Source organism: Perca flavescens, chromosome 24 (genome assembly GCF_004354835.1).
Source record: "Perca flavescens isolate YP-PL-M2 chromosome 24, PFLA_1.0, whole genome shotgun sequence".
Lineage (NCBI taxonomy): Eukaryota > Metazoa > Chordata > Actinopteri > Perciformes > Percidae > Perca > Perca flavescens.
In genome coordinates this window covers 13,793,384-13,813,695 of record NC_041354.1, presented here as the reverse complement: position 1 = coordinate 13,813,695, position 20,312 = coordinate 13,793,384, and the positions used below count along the sequence as shown (strand labels likewise).

General features: G+C 39.8%; 1 protein-coding gene across 5 annotated transcripts in view; it reads right to left on the bottom strand.

The window, feature by feature from the left end:
* hecw2b (HECT, C2 and WW domain containing E3 ubiquitin protein ligase 2b) overlaps positions 1–20,312 on the bottom strand; it is a 152,520-nt gene that overhangs the window by 31,981 nt on the left and 100,227 nt on the right. For all 5 annotated transcript variants that reach the window (XM_028572177.1, XM_028572179.1, XM_028572175.1 and 2 more), the window contains 2 exons: positions 19,252–19,404; positions 19,045–19,147 (listed from right to left, as the gene is read on the bottom strand). In XM_028572177.1, coding sequence (XP_028427978.1) covers positions 19,045–19,147; positions 19,252–19,404 — 256 coding nt within the window. The remainder of the gene's footprint in view (positions 1–19,044; positions 19,148–19,251; positions 19,405–20,312) is intronic.

The following is a 20,312-nucleotide window of genomic DNA, read 5'->3' as shown; positions in this document are numbered from 1 at the left end:
CTGCTGTTAACTTGCGATTTCTGAGGCTGGTGACTTGGATGAACTTATCCTCAGCAGCAGAGGTGACTATTGGTCTTCCTTTCCTGGGGCAGTCCTCATTTGAGCCAGTTTCGTTGTAGCGCTTGATGGTTTTTGCGACTGCACTTGGGGAGTTTTCGCAATTTTCCGGACTGACTGACCTTCATTTGTTAAAGTAATGATGGCCACTCGTTTCTCTTTACTTAGCTGATTGGTTCTTGCCATAATATGAATTCTAACAGTTGTCCAATAGGGCTGTCGGCTGTGTATTAACCTGACTTCTGCACAACACAACTGATGGTCCCAACCCCATTAATAAGGGAAAAAATTCCACTAATTAACCCTGACAAGGAACACCTGTGAAGTCAAAACCATTTCAGGTGACTACCTCATGAAGCTCATTGAGAGAACACCAAGGGTTTGCAGCGCTATCAAAAAAGCAAAGGGTCACTACTTTGAGGAATCTAAAATATAAGACATGTTTTAAGTTATGTCACACTATTTTAAGTTAAGTACATAATTCCATGTGTTCATTCATAGTTTTGATGCCTTCAGTGAGAATCTACAATGTAAATAGTCATGAAAATAAAGAAAACACATTGAATGAGATGTGTGTCCAAACTTTTGGCCTGTACTATATATAATATAATATATATAATGTCTGATGTGATAGGATGTCGAATTCCTACTGACCCGATTTTGTTGTTACTTAATGACAACTCTAAATTACATCTGCTTGGGAGACAAAAGAAAGTTGGTTAGCTGGCTCAACCAAGAAAATGATAGCTCAACTCGCTTTGTATAAAACAGTGGTTGGCGTATTTTCTGGACATAATTATGCTTGAGCTCTCTACAGCAAGGATTAACAAAGCCAAATCATCAACTATAGACCTATGGGAAGGTGCAGCAGCACAGGTATTAGTCCTAATGACCTCAGCATCACAGGAAGTAGAGGAGGGCGACTAGGCAAGGTGTGATTTCTGTTTTTGTTTATTTGTTTGTTTTTGCTTTCTTTTCCTCAAGACCGTGGAGGGTGGGGGGTGGGAGAGGGTGGTTGTTCTGGTTCAAGTGTTTGCAAAATGAAAAAAACAAATAAAAAATTTATCATGAAAAAAAAGAAAAGGAAATTTAGTGTGCAGCACGATGTCTAAAACCACATACACAGAAAAAGCACCACCAGATGCCAACAAAATTGTAAACACAACACAGGACACACATCAACACATCAATGGAGACACTAATTCCCCCAAAACCAATGACAGAATCCAATTACAGTACACAGGTAAATCTGTCATAACGAACATGGACAGGAATAAATAAATAAATAATCAAATACTGTATAAAATTTTCAAGAGATGTCAATCAAGTGAATTCAGCTTCCTGAATTCACTTGATTGACAGGATTGACAACATTTGTAAGGGCGTTAAACTGTGCATTGTTCAGGTTCAGGTGCACATGGACTGTTCTGTGATTATTTGAGATTTAGTTGTGTCATCACCACTTTGTGTTTGTTATATGCTCAGAAGATGGCTTTGATATTTTAATATATAGTTATGTCGTCTAACTTCAGCTCTGTATGTTTCTCCACCTGGAAGGTTAATGGAATGGGGAATCATCGAGATAAGGAAGGTTATGTCCAGTCTTAATAAAAGAACATGATGTGATATTTTTGCAAAAAACGCATATGTCGATCGTGGAATCTAAAAAATTGTGTTGAGGATGGGTTGGATATGTGTTTCATAGTGTGGGGTCTAGCAGGAGTAGAAAGGTCATTACACTGATTAGAAAGCACCTGCAATTTAAATTAATTAAACAATTAATTATTATTATTATGGATAATTCTGGAAGAGTTTTTAATCATTCTGGCTGAAATACAAGGGCAAAAACTAATTCTGGCTAACATATGTGCACCTAATGTAGATGATCAGGCATTTTTATGGATTTGGAAAAGAAATTACAAGCTGTAGGGAACCACAATATTGTTCTTGATTTTCAGTGCCATGGCTCAATATCAATGATTTCGACAATGTGGATGAGGTCATTATCATTGGATTGTGACGGGGCGCATGGCTGCCGTCACAATCCAGCGCGACTGATCCCCTCGCTGGAGAAGGTGGTGTTGGCAATGCTGGAGATCACACAGCGTGTGGTATAGTGCCGTGGTCCTTGCAGACATACTGGTTTGCTGTGAGGTATGTGGCTGGATGGCACAACGTCATGGCTGACTTTCTGTCGTGTCCTGTGATGGACCGGGACTCTCTTGCTTAAGTGTGAGTGTTTACATCTGCTTAAGACTACTCTTCGACATCTATGGCCGCCCGTATTCATTTGAGCCAGAGTACGGACGAAGAGCAGACGAGGGGAGAGAAAGAGAGGCTGCAGCTGAGTGTTTCGTGTGGTCAATAAACTATAATACATCTACGGTTTTGTGTTATCTAAAAGATTTTCAATAAAAACAATGGTTCATATTTGCTCATGTCTCTATCACAGCCCTGTTGGGTGGATGTGGGAAATCCTCTGACGTGGTAACACAGCGTTGTGGCCGAGGTATATCACTGGATCTACTACCTACTCTTAACAATGGGATCACACCAATCTCTCTTTTATGCTTAGAACAAAATAATTATTATTCTTTAGGACATAACAGCACCAGGGATTTGATTAAGTGTCGCATAGCGTAAATAAGTGTCTGATCGTGCGCCTGGCCTTTCACACTGGACGCGTATTTCTACGTGCCGGTCACAAAGCGATCCCTCTCCCTCTCTCTCTCTCTCTCTCTCTCTCTCTCTCTCCCCGATAGAAAGAGACAGGATAAGTGGGGAAAACTGTGGTAACTGAAGCCTATATGTGTGTGTGTGTGTGTGTGTGTGTCAGTCACTCTCTCTGATCATGTGTCCCCTGTGAGAAGTCAAGACAGCCAAAATCACCGTAAACTGGCTGTTTTACTTTGAAATGTGTTTATTTTGATAAAACATCCGTCTGCACTGTTGTCTTCCTGTATGTGATTAACTGCCTGGCTTGACACATACGCTGGCATATCGCATAAAAAATAGAGGAGACGCCGAAACTATCGCTGCAGCGCATGGCATACGCTTTAAATAAAAATCTGAGCCTGTCAGTGGTAAAAAAAGAGAAAAAGAAGAAGAAAATCGAGGGTGCACAAGAACATGCTAAATGCTGACTGTTCAGCTTATAATCTACAGTATATTTGTTGTTCCAAATAGGGTGGTGTGTTTTTCACATAGCTTATTTCAGAATTTGATAGCTGGTCGAAACCTAGTCCTAGGCTTTTTGTAACACCATTCATGTTCAGTATAAGAAGTTCACCAGACTTGTTTCAACGTACCTGTGACTTTAGACAGGATGGGCAATTGTGGGCTTGAATTTACGCGAGCTGCGTTTGATGTAGCCACGTATCTTACAGATAGGGGATGGGGTCTGCGGTCTCAGAGGATTAGGGGATTTATTTTATTTTTTATATTTTTACCACACACATATATATATATATATATATATATATATATATATATATATATATATATATATATATATATATATATAAAAGGAGCACCTTGTTCAAAAATGTTCAAAAATATAAAACAATAAAAAGTTGATCTAAAAAAAAAAAAAGGAGCATAAAACGGCGAAAACAACCATTGGTTGGGAAAAAGGTATTTTACAATAACTTTGAATGCACCACGAGGCTGGTGAGGCAAGGCTGGGTCTGTGTTTTGCAGAAAACAGCAGCTACAGTCTGGTGTTAGAAGCCTCTCCAGTGAAATACAGTCACACTTTACACCGTTTAGCTGTCAGCATTTTAACGGTGTTTACTCCAGTTGCTAGCTAACGGTGCTGCTAAGTGTATTGTTAACTAGCATCCCGTGCGGCGATGTTTCAGTTCCCTCTAACGTCCGTTTTCGGAGCATCAGAGAGAAGCGCAGGCATTTAAGTGGCACCTAAATAAGGAACTGAAATCCGCGTTGTTATTCAGTCCGGTAGATAACGGTCGTTAAGGCACTGGTGCCGGTATTAGCACCCGGTCTCGGACCCCCCTCCACCCAAATAAAAACTCTTCGGATCTACACGATTCACGTGGATGACATTTTCCCATTCAAAACGGTGATTTTCGCCGAAAAGTGACTAGTTTGCAGGTATGTACTACTCTTTGGCCGGCTTGCAAGCCCAAACAAGTGTATGAAGCGTGCCTGTTGTTTTTTTTCCAGTCTAGCTAGATCCGGTGTGGTGTTGTAGTTTTTCTAACGTTACTAGTTGTTGCAACAGCATGTGAAAAAAACTACAAAGTTTGCTAGGCCAAAAAGAACGTTAATCTTGCAATAAAAAAATGTACACTGTTAAAATGGGTTTGCATTAACACCGTTAATAACAGACAGCACTAGTTGAATGTAAAGAAAAAACTGCTCGCTGTCGCTGCGCTATCGTCATTGTGTAAAGCCCGCCTCAACGTGGCGCTGCTGCTGCTAGACTTGTCTGGACACATGGATGTTTCCAATTGATAAAATGAAATACCATGTTAAACATAAATATATACGGATTTGATTGCTGATTGATCGCAAAGACAGCGTCGGCACTATTGACGGCAAAATAGGCTACAGAATATTTCGTTTTGTATTGACAGGTGCAATATTAGAAAATCGATAAAAAAAAATTACATTCATATAGGCCTATCTGCATTTATATCAAAACTCAGAGGCTTTCAAACATCAACATGTCATTTGTTAATATGGATTTGTGTATAAATGACATATAAACATATTTTCCTATTCTATTTTGCCTGGAAACGCTTCCAACACGCTCGCATCTCGCGTGAAAAATAGGCGTTGGTTCAATTTTTGCAGGCACGTCTCGAGCCGCGCCTGAGACGCGCATCTGACGCAGGCAGTGCATAAGCTCTAACCTGTTAACATGGGAGCCGAAATATAAACGGACACGCCACGTGGCTGACACGCTCGCGTGACGCGTCCAGCGTGTAACCGGCCTAAAAGTACAAGTGCTCTATCAAAAGTGACTTGAGTAGAAGTTGAAGTGCTCTTTAAGCACCACACTTAAGTAGAAGTACTAAAGTATTCAAAAGATTTTGTACTTAAGTATTGCAAGTAGTTTATTTTAAAATCTACTACTCAAGTACTGAAAATAAAAGTACAAGTATTGTGTTATTTAGTTATTAAATATAAGCAGTCAAAAGTTTGAATATCATATTTTTTATATTATTTAAAATGTTTAGCCTAAGGCTGTAGCCAAAGGAATTAACAAATTTGAAATATATTATATTAAAAATAACAAATATTAACAAATACTGAAATAAAATGTACAATTATCACACTGCAAGTAAAATGAACATCCTCTCCAGCACAGTAACAATTAAAGTCCCAAAAAACATATCACACACTATAGTAACGTGTGATGAACAGGAAAATTAGCAAGCTAGCAACATACAGGTAAACTATCAGCTTCACATCACAGGGTCAAACGGTTAACATTCAGTACTCACTGCAGACTGAAACAACTTCATACCACACACACACAGATAGACTAGCAGCTTCACATCACAGTGTAAAACTGTTAACATTCAGTACTCACTGCAGATTCAAGCAACTCAGGAATAGATTCATTTGCTACAACAATAGCTAAATAGAAAGAGTACAAACTTACATCGTCTCTGACTTCTGAACGGGCAACCATAATAAAAAGAAACACAACGCAATCTCGGGGATTTCTTACGTAAATTACGTAATTAACTAAACTAAATTAACTAACGTAGTCGTAAGTACACACACACTGTTACCTACACAGTCTCCGTAGCATGAGGAATTCACAACAGTAACGAGTAACTATGCAATACATATCAATCAATATCAATACATATCAAGATTCTCTGCCACGATTTTTTTCTCACGATGTGTAATGTTTATTGCAAACATGAACCATGACAAAACAAAACAAATTGGCTGTACCAAACATTGATTTTTAGCACCTATAGCACATTGCGCATCACCACAAGCCTGTAAACATAGAGGCTTCAATGCATAAAGAAAATAAAGTAAATACTGGCCACTTAAAGTACAGTAGGCTACCAAAAATAGTGACCTAACATATTGAACTAAATATGGCCCTGATACAGGCTCTATCTGAACTCCTTGAACATGTCTTTACATAATTAACATACATAACATGTCAATCAACATGCTGCAGCTACAGCTTCAGTTTCTAGAGAAATTGAGTGTTTAAATTGCCAAATAAGTACACTATCAAAAACAGAATGATTTCTTAGCACACTCTTTAACTGCTTGCCTTTTATAGAATTAACATTCAACTGGCCATTCAAGTAGGTTACCAAAAATAGAAGTTTAACGCACTGCGCTGAATATGGCCCTGAACATGGCTGTAAATAGGCTAATTGAAACGTCTTTCGGACCTCTTGCCTTGCATGGCTTCATCATATTGCACTTTGTGGTGATGTTTGAGGTGCTGGTAAAGTCTTGCGGCGTTACTTTGCAGTGCCGCGACTAGGGCAAAGCATGCCTTGCAAATCACATCGGACTGACCCTCGTCGTTTTGCTTCTATCCAAAATACTTCCACACCACCGATTGTGAGCCTTTTTTCAGAACGAGTTCTGTTTGAGACTGAGTGGTTGGCTGATTCTCATCACTAGTACCTGGGTTTTCATCAATATCCATTTGGTTTATTTCCGAACTTCCGCGCTCGCTCGACGAGTGAAACACGTGACTAAAAGGCGATTTGTCATTGGCTGAGGGTGAAGACCTGAACTCCTTGAGAGATGTCCTACCAAAATAAAGGCCGAAATTTAATTTAATTTTATATTTATTTATTTTTTAAATCAAAGTCATTTAAAAATTAAATCGTGAACAGGGTGAATCGAAATCGCGATTTTATAACGATTTATTGTGCAGGCCTATTCTCAACCATTTCCCATTGAGCGGGGCTCTCAACAGAGATGCCCGCTTTCCACCATGCTGTTTGCAATCTCTCTTGAACCGTTAGCCCAAGCCATAAGGCAAAATAAAATCTGTGCTGTCCAGATTAAATCCAATAGCAGCTCAATATCATTATTTGCATATGATATTTTATTGTACATCTCTGATCTTGAGGACTCTATTCCATAAATTCTTAAAGGGGTGATAGAATGATTATATAGGGTACTGTTCCTTAAGGTCTCCTAATAGGGTATGTAACATTGATTGGGCTGAAAATGGCCCGGGTGCTTTTCTTTGCTCCCTAAAGCAACACTGTGAATTGGAATTGGCTCAAGTTACACCGTTTCATGTAGCTAAACAGGCTCATTAGCCTGGTAATTAACTGCAGGCTAAAATATGTTGACATGGTAGCCTTACTTGCACATACTCATCTCCAAGTCTGTAAAACTCTTAGACGGCATAAGTAAGTAAGTAAGTAAAGTTTATTTCTATAGCAGATTTAAAAACATCTCGCGCTGACCAAAGTGCTGTACATAGCGCATTAGCCACAGGGTGATAAAATAAAAATAAAACACGTACATAACATAACATAACAGCCAAGCTAGTTCTAAGTGATCCACATATTATTTGTTTCACTCATTTAATAATCTATAGCAGTTTCCAGCATTAGCGTTTTTATTTTGAAAAGATCAAAACCGGAAGTATACATTTGTTCCCACAAGTGGGCAAAGTGTGCAGCTCATACAAGCAAAAACTTTTATGTTTAACTTGTTTAGCACCTGGTTGATAAGGGGATAAGGTTGGGCATTGTTTCCTCTAATATTGTTGGTATTTTGAGTCACTTTATGATATGCTGTTTAAGAGTTTTACAGACTTGGAGATGAGTAAGTAAAGCTAGCATGTCAACATATTAGCCTGCAGTTAATATTACCAGGCTAATGAGCCTGTTTACATAAAAGGGTGTAACTTCAGAGATAGAAATGTAATTACTACAGTATATTGGATGTGACAGAAGGTTCAAAGGAGAACCATTTTATATTTATTTGAATATTTCATTATAATTAAGGTTGATTTCTGAAAAACAAGTGAATAAGAATGGGAAGTAACACTAAATTTAAGCACTCAAAGGGTCATTTACAATAATATATGTGTAAAAGGGGTTAAAATAAAAAAGATGGATATATTTAAACTAAGAGTTTTCTTTGTTTTCTCAGCTCTTACAGTGGTTAGATGCTGTGTGTCCAAGGCATGTTTGAAACTGCAAAGGAAAAATTAAGTCTTGGTGAACCATTAGTTAAAGAGAGCCAGACCATCTTTCAGCCGGGGAGGCTACAATATGATAATGATTATTTATGGTTCATAATATACTGTGATTTATATAAACAAACCTGTGAATGCTGTGATTGCTGGCTGTCAGATGCATCAATGCATTCTGGACACAATCTAGATAATGGATAATCATCTTCGTCAAGGTAGCTCACCACTCACTAGGTAGAGTGTGTACCATTAAGGCCCTCAAATTTGCCCTATCAAGTTTTGTTGTCATTTGAGTGTACAATATGTGTAAAGATTTGACGGTGATATAGTTAACGATCAATCCTTGCATACGTAGCTTTTGTATGCATTTAAAAGAAATTGATATATCCCACTTGGTTTGTTAGGTTTAAGAGAGGAAAACTATCCAGAAGACATGACAGTGAAGATGACAAGAGCGGGAAAATATCCAGTGTAATCTCCATACAGGACTCAAACTGTTATAGCGCTGAGTCTTCAGTGGAAAAAAAAGATGAGAACTGACTGAGTCAAACTCAGAATTAAATGAAAACCTTGTTTACATTTTGAATATGTGTGCATAATAGAAGGTTGTCATGAAGATTTGATTTCACATTGACAAAAATTAGTTTCACTAATGTTTAAAAGCTGTGTTAATGTTTAAGTCAAAGAGTACTAATAAACTGTGAATTATTGTTTAGTAATGTTTATTCAGCACTGTTATGCATTTCTCAAGTGTAAGTTAAGGTGCATATGTTCTTAACTTTACAATAAGTCTATCAAAGAGCATTCATAACTGTTTAATTATGGTTTAGTAAGGCTCATTCAGTATTGTTATACATTGATTAAGTGTTAGTTAAGGTGCATATGTTCTCAACTTTACAATAAGTCTACCAAAGAGCGTTAAAGGGGTATTTGAATGATTATATAGGGTATTTCACACTGTTCCTTATGGTCTCCTAATGGGGTATGTAACATTTGTTGGGCTGAAAATGGCCTGGTTGATATTTTATTGGCCCTTATGCATCCCTGTGTTTTGGCCCTATTTGTAACAAGAGCTTTTCTTCCAAATATGGTTTGCTCATGAATATTTAGATGAGCTGCGCGCTGTATTGTGAACGTCCCTTCCGTTTCCGCCTGACTTCCTGTTTCTTCCTGTTTCTTGTTGCAGACAACGGCAGATGCTTAACACTTAACGTCTTGTGATTTTAAGTCCTCCACAACGAAATACACTCACTATTTACACCGTTTTAGCTGTATTTTAACCGGACCTGTCTGGCCGCAGTTTTTCCGTTGTTTGCAAAACTTTCCTCCGCTCCGTTAGCTAACGTCTAGGTATTTGTTGTGCTAACGGCTAGTTAGCCTGCCTACTAGCGGGAGGTAAAGCGAACCACTCAGGATTTTGCCTCCTTGGAATTCTATTCTATATTTTGGTAGCAGCGGGCTATCCACAGCTTGCTAACACAAGCAGGAGCACCTGCATTGTAATTCGACTTGTGAAAAGGGATCGGTTTTAGGAGAAGGCCTCCATCAATGTTGCTACTAGCTAAACTAGCAAGCTACACGATGCCCTCCCTCAGCTGTTCACCTGGCTGTGACTCGTGCCTCCTGTTCAGTCGGGAGTCGGGACGCAGACGTTCCGCAGTCTGTGGAAATACACACACTGACTTTAATGGAAACCTAATGACTCCGTCGACATTCCGGAGACGTTCCGCATCCAGTGGAAATTGCCGGTGAGACTTTTATATGCGAGAAATCAACTACATAAAGCTCAGGGCAAAGTCACCCTTTGTGGATTACTGCACTACGGGGCTCCGCGGCCGGCTGCTGGCATAACTATAATATATTTAGGGCCTGAGCGCCGACAGCGGCGAAGGCCCTATTGAAACTGAAGGAATTATTAGGGCCCGAGCGCCGACAGCGGCGAAGGCCCTATTGAAACTGAAGGAATTATTAGGGCCCGAGCACAGACAGTGGTGAAGGCCCTATTGGAACTGAAGGAATTATTTTCCCGTCAAATGATTTGCCTTTTTGAGGGGCTTAACATACTCAAAAACTCACCGAAATTGGCGGTCGCATCAAGTCTGGTGAAAGTTTACGTATTTTAAGGGTTTCGAGAATAGGCGCGCAAAAATGGCTCGCTAGCGGCCCCTATAAAGTTAAAAAAATTGAGCCCCTGCAGTGCGTTTAACGTAGACTCACGAAAGTTAGTACACATATGTATCATGTCAAGATGTACAAAAAACTTCATTGGAGCCATACCCTAAACCCAACAGGAAGTCCGCCATTTTGATTTCAAAGTTCGAAATTAGTATGATTTTGGCCATTTCCACATGTCGTACTTTAACGAACTCCTCCTAGAGATTTCATCCGATCAACTTCAAATTCGGTCTGTACCATCTTAAGATGTTAAAGATGAAAAGTTGTTAAAAGAAAAACTTTTCGTCATAGGGCGTGGCCGTGGCGGGCGGCCATTTTGTGCGTTTCGCCACCGAAACAGGAAGTGGGTGTAACTCGAGTGTACGTTGTCCAACTGGCTTGAAACTTTTCAGGATTCATAAGAGTCCAACCCTGAGGACAAATAAAGACAGATATTTACTTAAAGTAAAGGTGTATGCTAAGGTAAAGTAAGGTCCTGCGTGTTGTTTGTGCTGTTTGTCTAAACCATCAAAGACCAAACTTTCATTACATCACTGGATCATAGTTCTATATGTTGTTGCGCTGTTGCTGCTGTCTGTGCAACATCGCTTTAAAAAAGAAAACACCTGTGTTGGCAGCAGCCAACACCTGCTGTATTCCAAACTCAACAACAATGGATACGCAAAGGTGTCTTCTGCAGTGCGTGAAATGACATCTAACCCACGCCATGGGCTCGTTCAACTCACCATATTACTACTTCTTGCTGGTGATATAGAACGCAATCCCAGACCGCAACCAACAGTGAAAACACAACCCGGCGGCTTTCAAAACGCCTTGTTTGCAACTCTCCTCAACAACTTGCTCGTAGCTAATGCTGGGCCCGGACTACCGCTGCCTTACACTCCCCTGGCGCTGCCAGAGCAGCCTCCGTTCAGTACTCGATCAATGGCCTATTTTCACTCACCCCCTGTGGTGCCGTGGATGTCGGTCGCTCGGATGGGTGCCTTTGTTGGCGGTGGTTTGGCGGGGTTCGCTCGGGTGGCGCCGTTGGTGGCCATTGGCCCTGGGCTGCGGACTGTGGTGGAGTCTTCTGAGGTGGCGTTGGCCGCTGGCTCGGCGCGTCTGCGGCAGAGGGCTGTGTCGAGCCCGACAGACTTCAGCGGCAGTGTTAAGCAGGTCATCTCATCACAAAAGCGGAATACTAACATCTCCAGTGGTGAGTCCCCAAACATACCCGACCGTCATGATGTAGGCCTAACACTGACTATGCCTTCAATCAGATCTAGGAATCCCGCGATGAAAAAACACCGCAGCGCAAAGTTTTTCCAAACGCTGAATCAGGCTTGAATTGTGTGGGACCCTCGATGCAAAGCTAAAGGGTTGTTTGGTGGGCATCTAAATATTCGGAGCATGGCAAACAAACGCGAACAACTGGAAGACTTGCTTGTAAATTCTAATATTGATTTTCTTGGACTGACAGAGACTTGGTTAACTCGTTCCTCCCCAGAGGCCCTTATTGTCATGCCAGGATATGATGTTTTTAGGAAAGACAGAGATCATGGGAGGGGAGGGGGAGTTTTATTATACATGAAAAGTACTATCAAATGTAAACAAATTACATAGGGAATCTAATATTGAATGTTTTAGTGTTAATATTTCACTTTCAGCTGAAATGGCATTTACTTTAATCTGTCTATATCGAAAACCCTCAGCAAAGCTAGACTTTTATGATCAGTTAAAAAATCTACTTCATAATTTGGATTTTAATAAAGAGGTCATATTGATGGGGGACTTTAATGTCAATTGGAGTGATAAGGCTGGAAGGAAAAAGCTTAAAAACATTACAGACTATTTTAATCTTACACAACTAATTGAACAACCCACAAGAATAACTAATCGGTCTGAAACTAAAACAGATTTATTATTCACAAATAAACCAGAAAGAATTACTAAGACCTTTAATCTAATGACAGGGCTGTCTGATCACAATATCATTCTATGTGCCAGAAAGCTAAAAAAACATTGTTTTTCTTCCTCAGGCACACCCATATGTAAATTTGAATTGGTCCCAACTAGTCAACAGGAAAACCTTGGCGCAGCACTGAGAGAGATTGAGTGGGACGGGGTCCTCTCTAAAGGAGACCTGGAGAGTGACTGTGACCAATTCACCTCAACAATTAAGAATGCTCTGGGGCCCTACCTCAGAAAGCGGAGCCAAAAGAAAAGCAGGGATACATTGCCCTGGCTTAATGAAGAGTGTAGGAAACTGTTGAAGGAAAGAGATCAATTACTGAAACAATCTTTAAAATCTGGTCTCACAACAGACCGACAAAAATTTACCTCATTAAGAAACAAAGTAATAAAAAGGCTGAGACAAGCTAAAGCCAAGTTTTTCATTGATACTATTAAAGAGGCAAGAGGAAATGGGAAGAAGATATGGCAAACCATCAACAAGCTGATTGGCAGAAAACTAAATCATAACAAAGAACTAGAGTTGAAAATTAACACTAAACTAGTCACAGATTCAACTATCATATCTACAGAATTAAATACCTTCTTTTTAAACTCTGTTCATGAAATAACCCAACTTTTAAATTCACCTAGCTACTCTATTTGTACAGTTAATTGTTTGCAGACGATTTTTCACCTGCAACAAATAACTGATAAAGAAGTAACAAATATTATCAGTGGCTTAAAAAATTCTAAGGCAATGGATATCTATGGCCTTGATACAAATTTTTTAAAAAGGCACAGAGATACCCTTATACAGCCTATTACATATTTGATTAATCAGTCTTTAATACAATCAATTGTGCCATCAGCCTGGAAGTTGGCCGTGGTCACACCCATTTTTAAATCAGGTGAAAGATCAGATATGGCAAATTATCGGCCAATCAGTATTTTGCCTGTTGTCTCTAAAATAGCTGAAAAATGGGTGGGTAAATTACTGATTCAACATCTCAATAAAAGCAGTAATTCACTCCACCCAATGCAATTTGGGTTCAGGGCCAATCACTTGACAGAAACAGCTAATAGTTTGTTTTTGGAAAAGGTTAAAGGATATTTGGATAAAAGTTCTTATGTTGGTGCTGTCTTCTTAGACCTAAAGCGAGCTTTTGATACTGTTAATCACAAAGTTCTTTTATCTAAATTAACATATTTTAATTTTTCTGAGCAAGCTCTCAACTGGATAAAATCATATCTGTCCAGCAGAATGCAATGTGTTCGTATTAATGATTCAAAGTCCCCACTGTGTGAATGTCCAGTAGGGGTCCCTCAAGGCTCCATACTTGGTCCAATCCTGTTTACGTTGTATATAAATGATTTACCAGAGGCATGTAAAAATGTTGATGTCCAGATGTATGCAGATGATGCTGTAATTTTTACACATGCTAAAAACTATCAAGAGATATCATCCACACTTACATTTGCTATGGTTCACATTGATGACTGGCTCACTAAGTCATGTCTCTACCTAAACACCAAAAAAATGTATTGTATGGCGTTTACCAAACAAAACATGAAGGTGTTACATTCCAATGTGTTCCTTAGAGGACAGGAGCTTGATATTGTTAATGAATTTAAGTATCTAGGAGTCATGTATGACTCCACCCTAACGTTCAAAAGTCATGTGAAAAAGGTGGTAAATAAAGTTAAATTTAACTTGCGGAATTTTAAACAAGTTAGGCCATTTCTTGATAACAATGCTGCCAAGTTGTTTCTTTATACTATGATCCTTTCACATATTGAGTATTGTTTTACTAACTGGTCACTAAGTAGTATAACTACTCTTACAAGCATTGAATCTCTATTTAAGAAAGCCATAAAAACTTTCGATAAAAAGGCATTGTCGTTTCACCATTGCAATATCTTACAGAGACATACATTTTTAAGTTTTGAAAATTTTAAACATTTTAGGTATGCTTGTTTGATATATAAAGTGTTATATGATCTTGCCCCCCCCTCCGCTGCGTGACTTCATTCGGAGACTTGAAAGCGGAGGAAGTACACGGGCCTCTGTAAAAGGGGACTGTGTGATACCATTTAGACGCACCACTTTTGGACAAAACATATTGTCAATAATAGGAGGTAAACTCTGGAATAGTTTGCCCCTCATAATAAGAGAGTGTCCTACATTCAACACTTTTAAAACTCATTTAAAACAGTGGCTTCTAGAAAACCAGAGATGCACACATTTTTAACAGTCACACATTTCTTTATTCATATACTTTCACTGGTAAATCGAATGCAGTATAGAGGTGGAAGAATAATATCTTGTCATGTATTGTGCATCATGCATTTCTGTTTTGTTTTGCTTATTTGTTTTGTTTATGTCACTACTATGTGTACCTTTTAATGTAATGTAGTGAATGAGCGCTGTATGACTGCTGGTTGTCTTTGTTAGTCTTATGTTACCTGCCTAGGGACTGCAGATGGAAAGTAGTTATTTTAACTAATTCTGGCATATTTACATGGTGTTTTTATACAACTATGTTCATAAATATGCATGGTCCCTGTCAAATAAATCAATAAATCAATAAATAAAATAAAGTCATAGCGCCCCCTAGTGGCCACAGGAAGTAGGCCTAAAAGTCAAGGTGCTATACTTTAACGAACTCCTCCTAGAGATTTCATCCGATGGACTTCAAACTTGGTCTGTACCATCCCAACACCTTAACGATGAAAAGTTATTAAAGAAAAACTTTTCGTCAGACGGTGTGGGCGTGGCGGCCATTTTGAGTGTTTAGCGATGAACAAAGAAGTTGTTGTAACTTGAGTGTACGTTGTCGTATCTGCCCGAAATGTCTCACGATTGTCAAGGGTCCAGGCCTGAGGACACCTACAGGCCAAAATTGACTTTTGGTCATAGCGCCCCCCACTGGCAACAGGAAATGCGCCTTATATGACAAACATCATCCGATTTACATGAAACTTATAATGTGTGGTGTACATGTGATACTAAGCCGCCCCCTATACTTTAACCACGCCCACGTACTCAGGCCACGCCCCCTTTCATAACATTTGAAACGTTTAAGGTAGAGTCTTGTGTGAGGTGTCATTGAACTCAGCAGAGACTTCGTTTTTAATTGGTGATGGTTTGACCCACCCCCTATGCTTAAGGCCTGCCCCCTTTCATAAAATTGTAACCCTTTAAGGTATGCCCTTGTGTGAGGTATCATTGAACTCAGCAGAGACTTCCTTATTCATTGGTCATGGTTTGACCCGCCCCTTATGCTTTAGCCACGCCCCCTTTTATAACTAATGACCCATTTGATGTAGACCCTTGTGTGAGATATCATTGAACTCAGCAGAGACTTCCTTATTCATTGCTGATGGTTTGGCCCGCCCCTTATACTTAAGCCACGCCCCCTTTCATAACTGGTGACCCATCAAAGGTAGAGTCTTGTGGGAGGTATCATTGAACTAAGCAGAGACTTCCTTCTTCATTGGTGATGGTTTGGCCCGCCCCCTTTGTTCAAGCCACGCCCCCTTTCATACATGCTGACCCATCTAAGGTAGAGTCTTATGTGAGGTATCATTGAACTCAGCAGAGACTTCCTTTTTAATTGGTGATGGTTTGACCCGCCCCCTAAGCTTTAGCCACGCCCCCTTTTATAACTAATGACCCATTTTATGTTGAACCTTGTGTGAGGTATCATTGAACGCAGCAGAGACTTCCTTCTTCATTGGTGATGGTTTGACCCGCCCCCCTACGCTTTAGCCACGCCCATTTTCACAGCTAATGAACCATATGACATAGAGTCTTGTGTGAGGTATCGTTGTACTCGGCGGGGAGTTCCCTTTTCATTGTTGACGATTTGCGGCATCTGAGTGCCGCGAAAATGCACAGTCGCAAGGAGCGGAGTCCGCCGGTAACCCCAACGCGCGCCAAGGCGCGAGGGCCCTTCCATCGCTGCTCGCAGCTTTAATTACAGTTTGAATTTTGTGATGGCATGTATATTACAGGTTCCCCAAGGTCTTACAAAAAACCTTGTCCGATTTCGGATTTCAATTGAATGCATTTTTGTGAATGTCAGAGGTCTCGTTAGAAGGAGGCTAGCTAGCTCTCATTGATGGACTCCAGCTACCGCGGGCTCTATCAATGAGACTCATGGACAAGAGGCGTTTATTTCCCCGATTGTTTGTTTAAATAACTCAACACATCCATTAACAAGATTAACTGGAACCTGCGGTAAGAGATTGCGGGCGTAACAAGCTCGCTGACCGCACTCTGTCACTCACCAGCCGGCCATTTAGCAGGAAGAAGGGAGGGAGAACAGCGAGCTGCAGGCCCTGGAGCTCTGTCAGGGCAGCAGCGTTTGGTAGTCCAGTCACCCAGAAAAGTGTGAGTTTGCGCGGGTATTGAGCACCGGGCTGCCGGCCGTGACGGAGCTCAATCGAGTTCACAGCAGGCCGGGGTCTATGACGGAGGACAGGCAGGGCGGCAATGTAACAACCCAGGCAGCACCGGCAACAGCGCCGGCCACTGAACCGGCCATCAATTTCCGTAAAACAGCCCATATTTGAGCTTTACATGGTTGATTTATCGCATAAAAAAAGTTTCAGAAGTGAATTTTGTAATGGAATAGCAGAGATCTGCGTGACTATAGATTCAGAAGACTACCTGATCTCAGGTCAGTTGTGTAGCCTATGTAAATGTTGGTGCGTGACCGTTCTCTTAATACACCCATGGGCGTGACAAAGGTACAGGTCTTGGGATGCTTACGTTAGCTTCCAGCTTTGTTGAGATTCGCCTGTTTTCGGCGGCAGTTTCAAAATATGAGATTTTCATAGTAAAGGGGTGTCAATCGGATTTTGAGCTTCTATGTATGTCCTATTTACCCACCAAACTGTCGTTATTCAACTATGACAAGGTAAAATCCTTTTTTGCATTCTATCACCCCTTAATAACTGGTTAATTATGGTTTAGTAAGGCTTATTCAGTATTGTTACATTAATTAAGTGACCATTTAAGTTTAAGTAATGCTTATATAGCATGCACAATAATTTATATAGGTTGGGCTTTAAGTTAATGTCTACATGAAGACAAAGGAAGAAGCAAACCTCTGCATGGAGACTATTTTCCCTGATCTCACCCTCTACCAAAAGTAAGTCATATGTTGGAGGATGGACAAATATAGTGGACAAAGGTATGTGGACAACCATAACCCGTAAATAAACAATAAAAAAAGTTTTCTCATAATTACATGGCTTGGCCGTGAACCTTAAGACATACATGCTATCAAACATCTTTATCAACCATCTAGTAATATTAGGAAATACCTTCATCAACATCAACTAAGGGTTTACTTAGACACTTTAGTTAGCTTTTATTTCCAGTTTAGGCTTTTTAGTACATAGTACATTACCTAATGTTAAAATATACACCTTAGTTAACTGTTATTAACAGTTAGTCAAGGCTTGTTACTGCATTGACTAATGGTAAAATAGACACCTTAGTTAACTGTGATTAAAAGTTAGTCAAGGCTTGATACTGCATTAGCTAATAGTAAAATAGACACATTATTTAACTGTTATTAACAGTTAGTCAAGGCTTATTATTGCATTAACTAATGATATAATAGACACCTTAATTAACTGTTTTTAATAGTTAGTCAGGGCTTATTACTGCATTAACTAATGGTAAAATAGACACCTTAGTTAACTGTGATTAACAGTTAGTTAAGGCATCAACTAATGGTAAATAATGTATCAATTAATACCTTAGTTAACATGAGCATTGTTAACAAATGTTTATTAGACAATTTATTCAACCCTTAATAACGGTTAGTTAATGCTTATTAATGCATTAACTAATGCTAATTAATGTACCCTTATTGTAAAGTGTTACCAAAATGATAGCTCAACGCTGGCTCCCCCTCACTCGCTTTGTATAAAACAGTGGTTATTGTATTTTCTAGACATAGTTATGCTTGAGCTCTCTACAGCAAGGATTAACAAAGCCAAATCATCAACTATTTGCCTATGGGAAAGCACAGCAGCACAAATATCAGACTTAATGACCTCAGCCCCACAAGAAATAGAGGAGAGTGATTAGACAAGGTGTGATTTTTTTGTTTGTTTGCTTGTTTGTTTGTTTTCCTTGAGACCGCAGAGCACCGGGTGCGGGAGAGGGTTTTTGTTCTTGTGCAATATGTGTTTCTCTGTTCTGTGCGCCATCTGAAATTACCGGTCATACATTGTGAAATGTGTTTTGTATGTCTGAACAATATAAATGGTGCCAATACAAAATTGATCACAAAAAAATCAACCCTAAATTACCCTTTAAGTTTAGCTGAACCTTCAATGTAAACAAAGATATTGCAGGCACCCAAAACACAGATGCTAAATCCCATTTCAGTCTCTCTCTCTCTCCCTGGGAAATATGCAGAAGTGTGGCACCACCGACCTCCAAAAGGAGATAGTTCTAAAACAGAACATTCCCTTATCATGCGGCTGCCTAGATTCCCTGAATCTCTGAAGGAAGTACTCCTCTGCCTGGAAAGGTTATGATGTTATGTTGGACACTGACCTGAATAAGACCTGTCTCGTTGTCTGTCCAACTTATATAGCATGAGTTCATAAGCTGGAAATTCCACCACACATATACATAGTTCATATTTGATCATTTCTGAAGGGTTGTGTGCGTTTGTACTGACCCACTGGCACAACGTCTTGGCAATGCCCCCTGTTGGCAGAGGTGAAGGTGCTGGAAGGCCGTGGCAAGACGGGTGGGCCGGCTTGACGAGGGTCTTCACCCACCTACAAAGAGGGGGAAGAATGTTACATTTTTCATGTTACAGCGGGCTACCTTAGGTATCTCACCTACATACCTAGCTGAGATACATAAATCACCTGTGTCTTACCAATCGTCGTGGGCTGACCTCCCCGGCACTGTGGCTGCGTTGGCGAGTTAGGTGTTGGTGGTGAGCTAGGAGGCTCGGGGCCCGAGTGCTCTGGAGAGGCAGCCGGGGGTCAATGAAAGATGTGGCGCGGCAATTATGATCCACGAAGAAAGGCTGCATATGTACACACAAAAAGAGACAGTCAAGTGTTAATTCTACAGTTGACACTTATTTCTTTGCAAATTTGCACTCTTTGCAAAGTTTTTTAAAAGTATTTATACTGTGACATGTTGTTTCACAAAATATTTAAAGATCCCCTCAGTATCTTTTTTTTATACTGTATTTTTATTTTATTACAATTACAATAACAAAACAGACAAAACAGAGGACATCAGACAATAATAGGTTATGTGAAATGCTTGACATCATGAAAAAAGAGAAATAAAAGAAAACCAGGTTACACTGCAGTATCAAGGTATATGGGTCCTTTGTTCCCATGATTGTCCTTTTAAATCATAAAGAGCCTAAGTGTTTTCTTCCACTCATTCAGGCTGAAGTCTTTTCTGTTAATTTTTAGTTCCGTTGGTATGTTTCCTAAACACAAAATACTGAAATTGAAATCAAGCTGTTGACTATTGATTTGATCTCTGTTCTGATCTTGAGCCAGTAAGCAGAAATATGAGGACATTCCCAAAATATATGAAAATGACCAGCAGACATATCACCACACAGTTTCCAATACCTACCATGTTCAGGCTTGTTGCTTTGTGACTTCTTTATTTTGGGGGTTAAAAAGAACCTTAAAGTATTTTTTCAGACACATTCCCTCCACAGGTCTGAGCTTGAGGTGGTAGACCGTGTCTTACATACGTTTGATTGACCAGTTGTCTTCAGGTAACCTTATGTTAGCTTCCTTCTCCCACCTTAATTTAACATACATTGTGGAGAGACCCCTTTCCAGTTGTAAACATTTATATATTCTGGAAATCAGCTTCCTGTTAGTGTTGCCTTTATATATATATGCATCAATAAATATCCTAAACTCATTCCCTTCTTTGTTTTATCAAAATATCTCAATTGGA